Raw genomic sequence first — 13,726 nt, 5'->3', positions numbered from 1 at the left:
TACCAATACTGGATCTCTCATGGGATACAACATTGATTTAGTTCTCAGTTGTTATACTATATACTGTAAAACATCTGGTTTGATTGTATAAAGGAATTCTCATATTCAGTTTCCATAGCTCCCTCTTCCTCTTAATTAAAGGCTCTACTTTCATCAGTCTCAGCTCCTCTTACACCTGGCCATTGTAAATCACCATATTAATTACCTTGTTGCTGATGTGTGCAAAACATTCTTACACTGTAATATTGCAATGATATTAATCAAATAATTTCCTTGTTTTAGTAAACTGGTTTATAATTCTGGCCAAATGCAAAAGGTACTGCCTAGTAGTGCCTTATTATTCTGTAAGATTATATCCCTCTAAAGTTGGGATAATTCTCGCCCAATCCTACTTGTCCTTTTCTTCTGCTGGGTTGATGTTGTTTTGTTCTTTTGTCTGAATCTTTCCCTGAAATGAACTTTTGATTCACCCTTTATAGTCCATTCTTCCTCTTGCAGTCATAGAAATTTACAGAATGGAAGGAAGCCATTCAGCCTATCATGCCAATGCCAGCTCTCCGATAATTTTCCACTTAGTCTCAGTCACTTCCCCTTTCCCTGTATCCTTTTTTTTCTTAAGTACTTATCAACCTTCCTTGAGGGATTCTGGTTTCATTACTGTTTTGGGGAGGGCACTCGACATCCTCACAACACTCCGTATAAAGGAAATCATCTAGCCTTTCCCTTTGATCTTTCAATTACAATCTTAAATTTAAGCCCTTTTCATTACCAACTCACTAATCAGTGGAAGTAGTATATTTTTCTGATTTATAAAAACCTTTTGTAATTTTTAACATTTTACTTTTAAAAAAATATTTCTTCTAATGAGAAGAGACTCCGTTTCTCTAGCCTTATTTAATTAAAGGCTCTCAATGCCTGATATCATCTTTGAATCTCTTCTGCACTATTATCCTTCCTGAAGGTGCCAAAACTGAACACAATATTCTAACTGGCCTAACCAATGCATAAGTTTAGTATTACCTTTTTGCTTTGTACTTGGTGTCCCTATTTATAAAACATAGGAGCTTGCATGCCTTTTTGCGGCTTTATCAACTTGACCTCCCACTTTTAACAATTTGCATATCTGAATCTTTAAGTCTCTCTTATGGTTCTCTACTCCTTTCAAAGTTTTATCATGACTGTTTATGTTCTTAACTTATTCTTCTTCCCAAGATAGATCACCTTATGTTTACCTGCATTAAATATATTCTGAAATCTATCTTCCCAATGTATTATCTTCATTCTGTGCTGCATTTCTCGTGCCAATTAACCAAGTTTCCAAATTTGTGCCATCTGCAAATTCTAATACACCCAATTCCAGACCTTTCATATATGATATGAGTTATTATAGTACATAATCTTTGACTTGAATGATGGTGTTCAATATTCAAGATATATAACAGTAGAGCAGAGATACTGGGGTTGATGGTCATCCTTTTTTCAAACAAGCCTTAGTTCTTAATCTCAATATATGACCATCATGGTCATTTATTTCTTCCACTGAAGTTGCGACTTGCTAAAGATACCAATTCCTTTACTTCATATTTGCCCATCCAGGGATTTCATATATGTAATCAATAATGCGGCAGAAATATGTCATCACACTATTACTGATAAAGTATCACTCGATTTACTTGTACTGTACTTGCAATGCTCGATAATTTAAGCCACTGCATTTTAAAAATACATTTGTATATGTAAAAAAAAATCACTTTGTACTATATTATAATGATTACTTTGGATGAAATTTAAGGTTAAAAGGTAGATTAAGATTCAACACATTTTTACATCACTTGGCCAGTTGGCAGAAGTAAGTTGGTAAAGATTTATGCAGCTGTAATAATGGTGAAGAAGTGTTTCAACAGTTCCATAGAACCTGCAAATTGTAAAATCTTGTGCATGATTAACCTGGGTTTTAAAAAAAGCTGTAAAAGTTTGTAATGTGTTATTATCCATCCTTTAAAAAACAGGTATATAAAATCCATCAACAAAATTTCCACACATCACTGAAGGCAGGGATACATAGAAAGCTAGTGATAAATTCCTCTATGTACAAAACTTGCATTTTCTTTGAGCCTCATTCAAATGTTGAGTTTTCCATCATGGATGTTTATTTTCTGCAACATCATATCCTGACCATTCAGAGAAGTTGATTTATGGGGTCAGGCTTCCATTTTCAAAAAGGTTTAAGGAACCACCACAGGAACCTGACACCAATGCAAAAGGCTATATCAGCTTCTCAGCCATGTCTTGTACGTGGCAAATAATGAGAGTTTCCAAATGTAGCTTTGGTTTCTCTCTAACATTAATCGGTTCAACTTTTTTTCTTTTCCAAATTGATCTCCGGGTGGTTTTCTTCACCTGGCCAAAGTTTAAGTTAACTTAAGAAATGCTTTTATCATACACCTAAAAAGCAAAATAAATAAAATTGATATGTGCACTTATAAAAGTAGTGCGAAATTACAACACTTTATGCTAGAAACAACATCAGTTAGCCCATTTTGGTCGGGACAAATACAACTCCTAACTTCGAAAAAGCTGCAACGCTTTTGATGAAAGGTCACAGAACTCTGCTTCTCTCCATAAGATTCTGGCTGACTTCTGGAGCAGTTTCTGTTTTTATGAGCACAGGAGTGTGTCCTTTCCGTTTTGAGCTCTGGCCTCATAACAAAAGTTCCGAAATCGACACTGTGGACAGGAATTGTGTCCAGCGGTATGCTCATTGGAACAAGCTGGCTTCATCATCCTCGCACTCTTTAAGGACTTATAGACGTATCTTCAAACTCCTCCACCCCAAAAAATGTTGTTGTGTAAAACAGGAGGGGTTTTTATCAAGTTAGACACGAAACATAAGCTGCGTCTAACGCTTTGGAATCCTAATGTTTATCGAAAACCTATATTATAACAGTGTTACTGTAAGATTGTTGTCTGGTATTAACTATTTACCCAGGAGAGGGCTCGGATCGTGAGGTCCTCCAATAGTAATGGTGAGGGTGGGAATCCTACCAATCGGTGTGGGAGTGGGTGGGATTTCCTGTCTGCTGTGAGGCTGGAGTGGAGTGGAGGTGACACGTAAGTCGGGAGATTGGGAAAAAGGCCTGGAACTTTTCTGTGGCGTGGAGTTAAAGACAACACAATACTTTTTGTTACAGAGCTGTGTTTCAGTAGACGGTTTGCTGCAACCTGACAGACTAGAAAGCGGTGCACGGTTTCTGGCAACATTTTAACTTCATTCCCAGAATTAGATCGGAGACTTTTGTTTTTGATTGAACTTTGCAACTAGTAACCTGGAACGGATTTTCAGCGTCAGAAACAGTTAACGTTGCAAAGTGATTGCTGCTGCTGCACCCTGATATGCTGTTGATTCATTCAAAATAAACATTGAATTGAAGGGGGGAAACCGTGAACTCTTCGCTTTGGAGCCGTCAAGTAGACGTTCTGCAGGAAAAAAAAGGAATATGGGAAATAGTATGTGTTCCCGGAGGCAGAAAAAGATTTTCCAAACTTTGTTCTTTCTTACGATAGTTTTTGGGTTTCTTTATGGGTTATTGTTATACTATGAAATGCATAATCAGTTAAAGAAGGCGGAAACTCTGGCATCGAAGTACCAGCAGCACCAGGAGGCTTTATCTGCACAGTTGCAAGGTAAAGTGTTAACCCCAGGGTCTTTCCTGTGTGTGTTGATGTACACGCGTCCATACTCGCAGACTTCTGCTCCTGCCTCTTTGTTGCTTAATCGTGTCTATTTTAGCTCAGGTTAATAAATATCTAAGGCCAAAACATAGTGTCTATAAATCCCACAAACTTTTTTTCTTCGATGAGAAAAGCTAGTGTTGCTGCAACCAGTTCTGAACACTTATAGAGATTGTATAGGACGCTCCATTCTGGGTGCATTCCTCAGATTCCCAGGACTGTTGCTATTTTTTTTAAAAAAAAACTTAGTGCACGGCGTTTGGTGTGAGATTCATTTGCAGTTTCATTCGGATCCGCCCAAGGATCCAGCATCTGCTGTTTCGTTTAAAGCTGTGTTTAAGATGAGGGAGTGGGGAAGGCGCAGAGTTGGAGTTTGTGCAGGGTAAATATTTGGCAGTGCTGCGAGTGAGAAGTGGGAGCGGACGGGCGCTGAGTGTTAGAGATTCATTCGGTTGATATCTTGCTGGAATCATTCATTTCAATTTCGATCCAGCCCGTCCCCAGATTTGATCCTGACTGCAAATCGGAGATAGGAGTGTAAAAAAGCTGACATTGCTGTCCATGAACGGAATTGTAGAAATTGTGTTCTGTTTATTTTATCTGGTGTAAGTTGCTGCCGCTTTCGGATCTGTGATCTTACTGTTTTGAATTGATTTGCAGTCGCCGTCACTGCGAATGAAACAGTTCCAACTGTGGCTGAAGAAAGCAGTCATGGAGGTTGCAATTCTCTCCTCAGCTTCCCTATTGCCTTTCAAACTACAGTCGTTTAAAATCACCTCTTTGTCCAGCAGCCTCAGTCTGCCGTTTCGCACTGCACCATCGCGATCAATAATCTTTCTGTCTTGCTACAGATTTTTGAATTCAGGTGCAAACATTTTAAAGGAGCCTCCACTTAAAAGTGGCTATGCTACTCGAGATTCCCCCTGAAGTGTGAGGCCCTTGTCGGGAGGCTGTTTCACACTGGCTTTGGGTGGCTATAAAATGAGACTGAGAGTTCATCTAATTCAAATTACAGGAAACCTCGAATGCCCCCAGAGTGGCTGCCAATTTTTTTTTTGTTCAATGCAGGAATCTCTACTTTAGAGTGGGATTCTGTCGTTTGATTCTGGACCATTTATAGAGAAAATGTGTAATTCGCTGGATAATGAACTGTAATATCCCGTTTGGACTATGGACTGTGACTTTCACTGAAAGCGTTCCAAACGACAAGGCACCCAGTGCATTTCCATTCTGTGGACACATTATTGATATCTTCGTTGCCTCAACCAGCCTTATTTCACACCCAGAAAAGTAGTTCCATAAAGTGGAAAACATCACTTAATGGTCCCAAACTTTTGCTGAAAGTAGCCTAGTCTAGTTGATAGTGCATTGATGTAGTACCTGGACTAATAATCCAGAGGCATAAATTCAACTTCCATCATGCATATTGGGAATTGAATTGAATTTTTAAAAAATTGGAATTAAAAATTACAATCAGTAAAATAATGTTCCCATGAAGCTATTGGATTGTTGTAAAAACCCATCTTGTTCACTGTTGTCCTTTAGGAAAAGGAACCTACTGTTCTTAATCGGTCTGGCATATATGTGACTTCAGTCCCACGCAAACGTGAGAGACTCTTAACTGTCCTCTGAAGTAGCTACTCAGTTGCATCAAACCAGTGGTTCAAGATGGCAGCTTCTTTGGGTAACCAGAGATGAGTATTAATTACTGAGCTTGTCAGTGGGGCCCACATTTCATGTCCCACTCCCGGAAACCAAGAACTGTGATTGTACTCGAAAGAGTTGCAATCTGTGACTGTTGATAACTTGAAAGAGTTCCTGAGAATGAAAGTGAAATGACTTCCCTTGATACTCTTTCGAGTTATCAACAGTCACAGATTGTAACTCTTTTCGAGTACAATCACAATTCTTGGTTTCCGGGAGTGGGACATGAACCCACAACCCTCTGATTCAAAGGCGAGGGTGCTATGAACTGAGGGTTAATGAACAGTGGAGCTGATGAGTTTTGAATGTTCTACACTTCTTAAAGGATGTGTACAACATGAATCACAATGCATATTTTATTGTAGTTCGCTGGTAACAGTTTTTCAATATTTTAAAAACACTGGATTTAAACATTCCAGTTTTCACTGGCAATTTAAGAAACCAGAAAATAACCTTCACATTTTCAGTCAAAGTTCAAAGCATTTTACAAGTTATGATACATTGTATCCTTTGATCTTGAAAATGAAATACTCGTCTGTGGGAAAAGACTCTAGAATACGATGACTTTGAGTTTTTTGCCCTCAAAAACTAAGAACATCAACTGATTGATATTTACACTTGATGGCTTTTGAACTTTGGATGCTACCCTGTTTACAAAAGGAAAATGAAACAATGTAATTTTATTTTGGAGAATATAACATTATAACTAAATAATGATTGAGTCAAAACTTTGATTATTAAAGAATCTGTGAATCAGGGTGTTGTGTTTGTTCAAGGAAAATGGATCATGAAATTAGGCTCTGTAGCTCTGCTGTTGCCAGATTGTTGTGTAAGGTGCTTGCACAGGGCTGCTATGTGTACACTGGAAGCTTTCATAGTGGGCAGATCATAATGTCAAACAGTCGTCAAGGCTGATTTGGTGTATGTTCTGCAAGCTTGGACTGTGCATCTCCAGTGAAAGCCCTGTGCATAGCTGAGCAAGTGCTCAACTGCATGAGGGATTCCCTCCATCCCACCAGCACTGTTTAAAGAGCCAGTCCCCTGCTTGCAGGTGAAGTGCTTTTGACTTATTCTGCTCTTGCAAAGTTTGCGGAAGTACTGTGGAGTGTTTTGGAAATGTTGTGGTGAGTTGCTTGATTTGGAAGTGAGTGGTGTTGCATCCATACAGGGAAGGCAGAGGGGTGTTGAAGCTAAGACAATGGCCATCAGATACTGCATTACTGCTGGGTCCACAGTGCTGCATGGAGTTGGCCACCGCGTCCGTGGTGCTAGGGCTGGGTTCAAAGCTCTGCATGATGTCGTGAGTCAAGTTGCAGCAAGACTCTCTCCGTGCTCTTTGACAGTGACAAGAGGCTATCTGATCTGGCATGCTGCCAATGCACTGAGCATCTCGGTGTGCAATGCTTATCAGGTTTCTAGAGCTGATAGCTGCTGGTGCCTGGTCCAGTGATGCTACCATTTCATTGGAGGCCTGGTGCAGCTCTCCCTCCTGACTAGGCAGCAGTACTTGATTATCTGACAGTAGAAAGTCAGAAGGGGAGGTTTGCGGTGAGGAAATGGGTGAAGCAAGAGGTCCACTGTCACACCATGTGAAGTTTGCACTTCATGTCAGATAGGAGGATGTGGGAGAGCTGGGATTTGAGAAGTGCCATAAGCCAGAAACATATTGTCACCCTGAATGTTCTCGGTAGCACTGGATGCACCAACCTCTGCAAATGAGGTCCCATGATCTGGAGCACAGTCTCCTCCATGGGTCTTTAGGTGATACAGGCCTGTCTCCCGGTCTTCTCCCTGCAGCTATTGGCCACCTTGTCCTGCAAGAGAGCGGGAAAATGTCAGTGTTTCTGACTGATGTGACTGCCACAGTTGAACAGATGGAGGTATGAGGAAGCCGTGTGAGGCTGGCACCTTTGTAAAGATTTGTAAAGGTGAGGTGGAGTACCTGAATATTAGGCCTGAGACTGGCGAGGCATGCTGATGGAAGAGTTTGGTGGTGCAGTGGGTAGGAGATATCATGTGAAGCTACATTCACTGTCCTTGACCACTCACATGAGGACTTTGAACATCTTATGATACTGTTGCCAGATCCTTGGGATAAGACTCCATGAATTGACATCCCTGGCTATCTGCACCTATTTCCTTTGGAGTATTCCTCGAGGGCCTCCTGGCCCCATTCAGAAACCTGGCCTTTCTCTCCCTGTCGTCATCTTGGAATAAGGCTTTTCTCACCAGTTGGCGTGCTTTTCTTTTCACCCAGTTCTTGCTGAGACAGACAGCAGCAGCTTCCTTCTAATGAGTGCAGCTTCTCTTTAAAAGGTGCAGGCGGCCTTTAGGAGATGCAGGCGAGTTGGAACACGTGCTAGTCACACATGCTGCTGGACCAACCATTGAGCATTCAACCAGCCAGCAGTGCAGATGCTGTTCGGCTGAATGCCATAATCCTGTGAATGAATGAGAAGGCAGCAACAGGTTTGCGTGCCACCCACCTCCGTGGGACTGGGCATAAGCTTTGTTCCCATAAACAGGGGCAAACTAATTTTTAACTGATAATGCCTGAGAAAATTAATTCCTATTATTGAAGTCTGAGACAGCAAACAGCAGGTCCATTTGGCAGGTTATCGCTTAATGTAAACTGTAAAATTAATTTGAAACTGTACCTTTATCACTTAAGTATTAGTAGGAACCAACTACATTGGCGAAGACATTGTTTCATTTTAATAGGATATGCTGTTAACGGCGCTGGCTACTAGAAATGTGGAGAATTTGTAGTTCTGTAAATTTGATGTGCTTGCAGTGGGCAGGGGAGCTAGGTTTGATATAATTTGGATCTTTTACTGTAAAGTTAAATATTACTATTACAGGAAGCTTTGCATATCCCATTAAGCTTACATCGATTGTAGATTATGTACATGCTGTCAATTTTTTTGATAATGGTCAAAATGCACATACTCATCATGCTACCATAGCACACACAATAGCTTGAGTGACGACTGAATATATCTCATTTAATGGACTAAGTTTGGTAACGTGAAGATCTCAGTTTAGAATGGAAAAAATCTAATTAACTAACTAATCAAGACCAAGTTAGTTTGCTGCTTTTGGGAGTTGAAAACAGAACACCTCATTAAGTTGCAAGTTACAACATTTTATTTATCCCTGTCCTGGCCAGAATTTGTGGGCAAAATAGCTGAGTTTAATTGATACCCTGTTTTCAGTTGTAAAACGTCCAGCAGTTTGTGCTAAGTAAGCAATATGCTGTGAATTATGAATCACTGCAAATTGCTGAACGATTTCTGGTGCTCCATCATTAATCTCTCTCAAACAACAGCTTGCTGTCAACATCCTGGAGCATTAATTACAAAGTAAACTTGCTGGACAAAGTTAGGGATGGCATTTGGAAGTGTAAGAAGCCTTTTAATGATGAGATTTGTGCTCCTGCAATACCACTCAACTCTCTGGCCCAGAAAGGGAACAATTGAAACTTGTGGAGTCTCATTTGTGCAGGTAGTAAATTGTTTGTGGAGATATTCAAAGCTTTAATTTTAATTTTCTTTCTTACTATTCAGTTTTTTTCTTCTTTTAATCCCATCTTTCTCTCTTTATTTCTCTTTCTGTACCTGATTTTACTCTAATATCATCTTATTTCTTTCTCAATTGTCCCTGTTTCTTTCATAATACTTTCTGGTCCCATCATTCACCAGATGCCCATGGCCCTTGCCACACCATTATCAGCTTGTAGCTCTAGAAACTTGTGGCTCTAATGTTTCTGGAGTTGAAGGGTGAGGGAAAAAAATATCTAACATGTTATGTGGGTCCCTTTTCCAGCAAATTCTGGACAATGTTTCTCCTGCATTTAGAACATTATATCATGTTAAGTTTTTCCAAATTCCCCTCAACTTTCTATGTGGAAATATAAGATAGTAGCCTAGATTTTCTGCAGGAACTGAATCGGGGCACTTATTCACTCAAGCAGTACTTTCACCTGCCACAAAGCAGTGCCTATAACACCAATTTATCTTCTGGTTTTGGGATCAGTGCCATATTTTGATAGGTTCCTGGCTTATAGCAGTGAGTGTGCTCAGAGTAGGGTTAGTGCTTTGTCATATTCATCTTTATGTTGAGGCTAGACACGTTAGGCAGAATTTTGTCCTTGGATGGCGGGCAGGCCCCACTGGCTTGGCGGCGGGTGGACAGCCAACCCCTGCCACCGAAACAGGGCCCGCTGCCATTTTGAGTGGGCGGGCCAATTAAGGCCCGCCCAGCGGCCTTCCCAACAGGAAGCGCTATGCGCTTCCTGTGCGGGAGGGGGAGGGAATCCCCAGGTGTCATAGTGTGCTCTTTCGCGCATGCGCACGAAAGAGTGCACTGCTCCCTGACACTAAATGCTGTCTCAGGGAGATTAGCAACAGTGCACAAAAGTTAAAAAATAGAAAAATAAAAATATTATTAACATGTCCCCCTCATGTGACAGTGTCACACGAGATGGGACATGTTTATAAAAATGACATATACTTTATTAAACTTTTTAAAAACGGACATGAAACCTCATCCCGCCAGTGGATGAGGTTTCATGTATAATCTACAGCCCGCTGGGGCTCCTGGCCTGCCTGCCAGCCTTAAGGTTGGACGGGCAGGTCTTTAATGATCTTAATTAGCCTGTCAATGGCCTCAATTGGCCATTGACAGGTCGGTGGGCGGACAGCTGATTTCGCTGTCCGCCCGCCTTCCTAAAAATTTAAAGGGACCGGGATGACGTCAGGGATTCCTCCTGATGTCATTCCGCATCATTTTCCCGTTGGCGAGTGGGCCGCGCCCCCAAATCGCTGACGGGAAAATTCTGGACATTATTGTGTTGTTGGCGGCCTCTGGGCTACTGTTAAAACTGGCAGGGTTTTTGTGAAAATTTAAAACCTACCTCATGACCTGTGCCATCCACCATTCTGACAAAGCATATGCAAATATTTGCAATGATTAAAGAATTAAAAGGCATCCCTCCACCACCAATGTAAAAGAGGACCAATGAGCATTATTGCATTCAGCCATTGTAAGGTGCAGATGGTAGGAAATAAAGATTTTAAAAATTGTCCTCTTCAAATAATTTTGAAACATTTTGCGCAGAAATTGCTAGAATATTCCCGCAGTGCAGCAAATTGAATGCTACTGATGTACCCATGCTCAGGCTGTACAAACCAAATTCAGCTCACAAAATAACAGCCTTAATCCTGCCCCAGAAGCTTGGGACAGGCCAATGTCTTCAGGTTTCTTTAATGAAAGCTTCAATTTTGTTTGTCTTGATTTTTAAAAATTTGTTTAAACCCATTTTTAGGCTCCAAAATTTCAGTTACTGAGAAAAATATTGGATGCAAAAATCCTTTCAGGAAACGTATTGCATGATTTGTGAAAACCTGGTACCAATACCAGTTGTAGTTACCTCCAGAAAATATTAACTGATGCCTATGTCACAGAAGCGTAACATCTTTAACACAGAGAAAGGCGTGTAGCACGTTGAGTAACATGAACAGATGCTCATCTGCAGGCAGCCATTATTGAACTAACTTTAGTTATATCTCCCCAGCAGAGAGGGCAGCAGAGAGGACAATATACAAAATGCTCAGGTCTTTCGATATACTACATTCCCTTCCCACTTAAAAAAAAACTTATGTACATGTACCATTTTACATTTTAATGTATAAGTTCCCAGGGTTGCATATTTGTTTCATTATTGTAATCACAATCAAAAGATATATGACTAATACTACCAGAGTAATTTATAAGTTAAAAAATATTTTTCCTTAACACCAGTATGTATTTAACAAAATTATCATCATTTGACAAGAAATAATGAAAAGAACAAGTATTTTCTTTTTCCTTCCTGTGTATTTTCAATTATTATACCTGTCTTCTTTCTCTTTCTATCTGGATATCTCCTTCCATTTCCATTTGCTTGACTCTGCTCACTCATCGTCTCTGACTATGTCAACCCTAAACTTTTACTACCAATTCCACTTAATGGTTGGGACTGTGATATTGATTGATTTGTCTTGAGCAAAGACCCTGGCTCATGATGTTCTACTGATGATTCTTTAATAGCGTCAAACATTCCGTTTCACTCTGACTTTCACTTTTGGCTGTAGGAGGATTTTCGACGATAGGATGTTTCTCCTGCGCTCTCTTTGTCAGATGTCCTCTTTCAAGCAAATGATCTACAGGAGGCCCTCTCCAATCTTCATTAGACATGCAAATGCACCAAGTGTCTTTACAAAAACTCCATACTTCTCCTTGTCACCTTGGTGGTTTATCACCATGACCTTCTGACCAGTACTGAAGCCACTAAGTTTCATGCCTCGTGTATCATGAATCATCTTCACTCTGTCTTGCTTTTCCCTTACTGTGCTATTGAAGTCAGGCTGAAGCAAATTAAACCTTGTGCTAGGAGATGAGCAGCCTGTGGGGTCAATATGGTGGTATTAGAATGTGTTTGACTCCATTCTTACTTAGAAATGTTTCAAACTCTTCTGATGTAATCATTATCTGATACCAGCACTTCTGTCAAGTCATATATTGCAAGCCAACTTCCTAAAACCGCAATAGTTTTGGTACTTGTGGTATTGGGCATAGACTCAACATTTGCCCACTTGCTTAAGCTATTGACTCTTGTCCTTACACATCAAATAAATCAACATGTACTCGTTCCGATGATTTTCTAGTGTTTGACCATGCAATGAAAGGAACCTTGGTTGGATAATTTCTTGTTTTGAGACACCACAACTTTTCACCAACTCTTTAATATCTCTATCTTCTTTTGGATACCAAAAATAACTCTTGCTACAACTTTCATACAGGCTATCCCTGTGTGCTTTTAATGAAGTTCCATTAACAACCTCTCTCAAATCCTTGGCAGAATAATGACTTTGAACCTCATAGGAGACCGCCTTGATATACACTCAGTTCGTTTTTACAAGTGAGATACTCCTGCAATTTCTCATCATCACACTCTTTATTGAACACTTCACTGAGCAACACATCCTTGTGAGTTTCTTCGCTAATTTCTCTGGCAGACAGTGGCATGTGAGTCTTCATGGGAAATTTCAAAAGAACGTCTGCATTTGCATGATCTGCTGACTAGGGCTGGTACTGTCTTCTTTGAACCAAATGTGATCGTAGAAAGTTGGTGATCAGCTAACAAAGTGAACTTCCTATTGTACAGGTATTTGTGGAACCTTGTAACACCATATACGATTGCTAATGCCTTTTTCTCAACTTGAGTGATTTTGCTCTGACTTTATTATAGTATGAGAAGCATATGCTACAGACTTCTCCACACCATCTTCCATTATGTGAGTTATCAGACGTTAAAACCAGTAGTTTCTTGGGATAATTGTGGGTTAAAACAACATCACTAGTCAGTACTTTCTTCACTTCAAAATGCTTTCTCATACTCCACAGACCACTCCCAATCTATTCCGTCTTGGCGCATTTGATATAGTGGAGCGAATGTATTAGCTAAGTCAGAGATGAACTTGGAATAATACACAACAATCCCATGAATGTTCTAAGTTCATCTTTGTTCTCTGGTCTCTTTGCTGCCAAAGTCTCCTCAACCTTCTGTGTTGGGTGGATACATTTACCATCTATTTGGTGACCCAGGTATGTTACACTTGTTATGGCAGAGCCAATGGTAAATGCTGAGTTGTTCAAATCCCTAAGGGAAACTTGAAACAACTGCCACAACTTGTTTTGCAATTTGTACAAATTTCGAGATACATGCCTTGAATTCAGTTGTAATAAGACCATCAAGTCTTAAGAGGTTTTTATAAAACTAAATTAAGCATTTATTAATAGAAGAAATTACTTTAAGTACATACATAGATCTACAAATTACTACTGTGATAACTTCTAAATCACTCATTTAATCTGACTTCCAGTTGCACTTTCGTTAAGGCAACAGTAAAATACACAGATTTTAAAAGACCCAGGCAAAGTGAACAATACCTTGAACATTCGAATTCAAAGTGAGTTTTTCTCAGCTTCAGTTCCTTGTAGACAGCAGCTTGAGATTTAGATGCTGGAGGCTTTTCACACTTGTTAGATCTTAGGATTCCTGCCCTTACAAACAACCTTCACTCCTTTATACACATTTTCCCCTTTGAATGCAAATTCCCATTGTTTCACTATGCCTTTGGACTTTATCTTTCTCATAATAAAAATTTCTCATAGCCCTAAGTTTTACCAGTAATCTTTGGGAAAAATAAACACACTGTTTCTAAACTTCACCTGGCTAGGTGACACA

General features: G+C 40.0%; 1 protein-coding gene across 1 annotated transcript in view; it reads left to right on the top strand.

Moving 5' to 3' along the window:
* The first annotated feature begins 3,072 nt into the window (after positions 1-3,072).
* Positions 3,073-13,726, top strand: part of golim4a (golgi integral membrane protein 4a) — a 138,277-nt gene continuing 127,623 nt past the window's right edge. Inside the window, exon 1 of the mRNA XM_078563796.1 lies at positions 3,073-3,684. Within this exon, the coding sequence (XP_078419922.1) occupies positions 3,498-3,684 (187 nt within the window). The 5' untranslated portion in view covers positions 3,073-3,497. The remainder of the gene's footprint in view (positions 3,685-13,726) is intronic.

This window comes from Cetorhinus maximus, chromosome 19, assembly GCF_964194155.1.
Source record: "Cetorhinus maximus chromosome 19, sCetMax3.hap1.1, whole genome shotgun sequence".
NCBI classification, from domain to species: Eukaryota; Metazoa; Chordata; class Chondrichthyes; order Lamniformes; family Cetorhinidae; genus Cetorhinus; species Cetorhinus maximus.
Note: the sequence above shows the minus strand (reverse complement) of the source record. Positions and strands in the feature narration are given on the sequence as shown.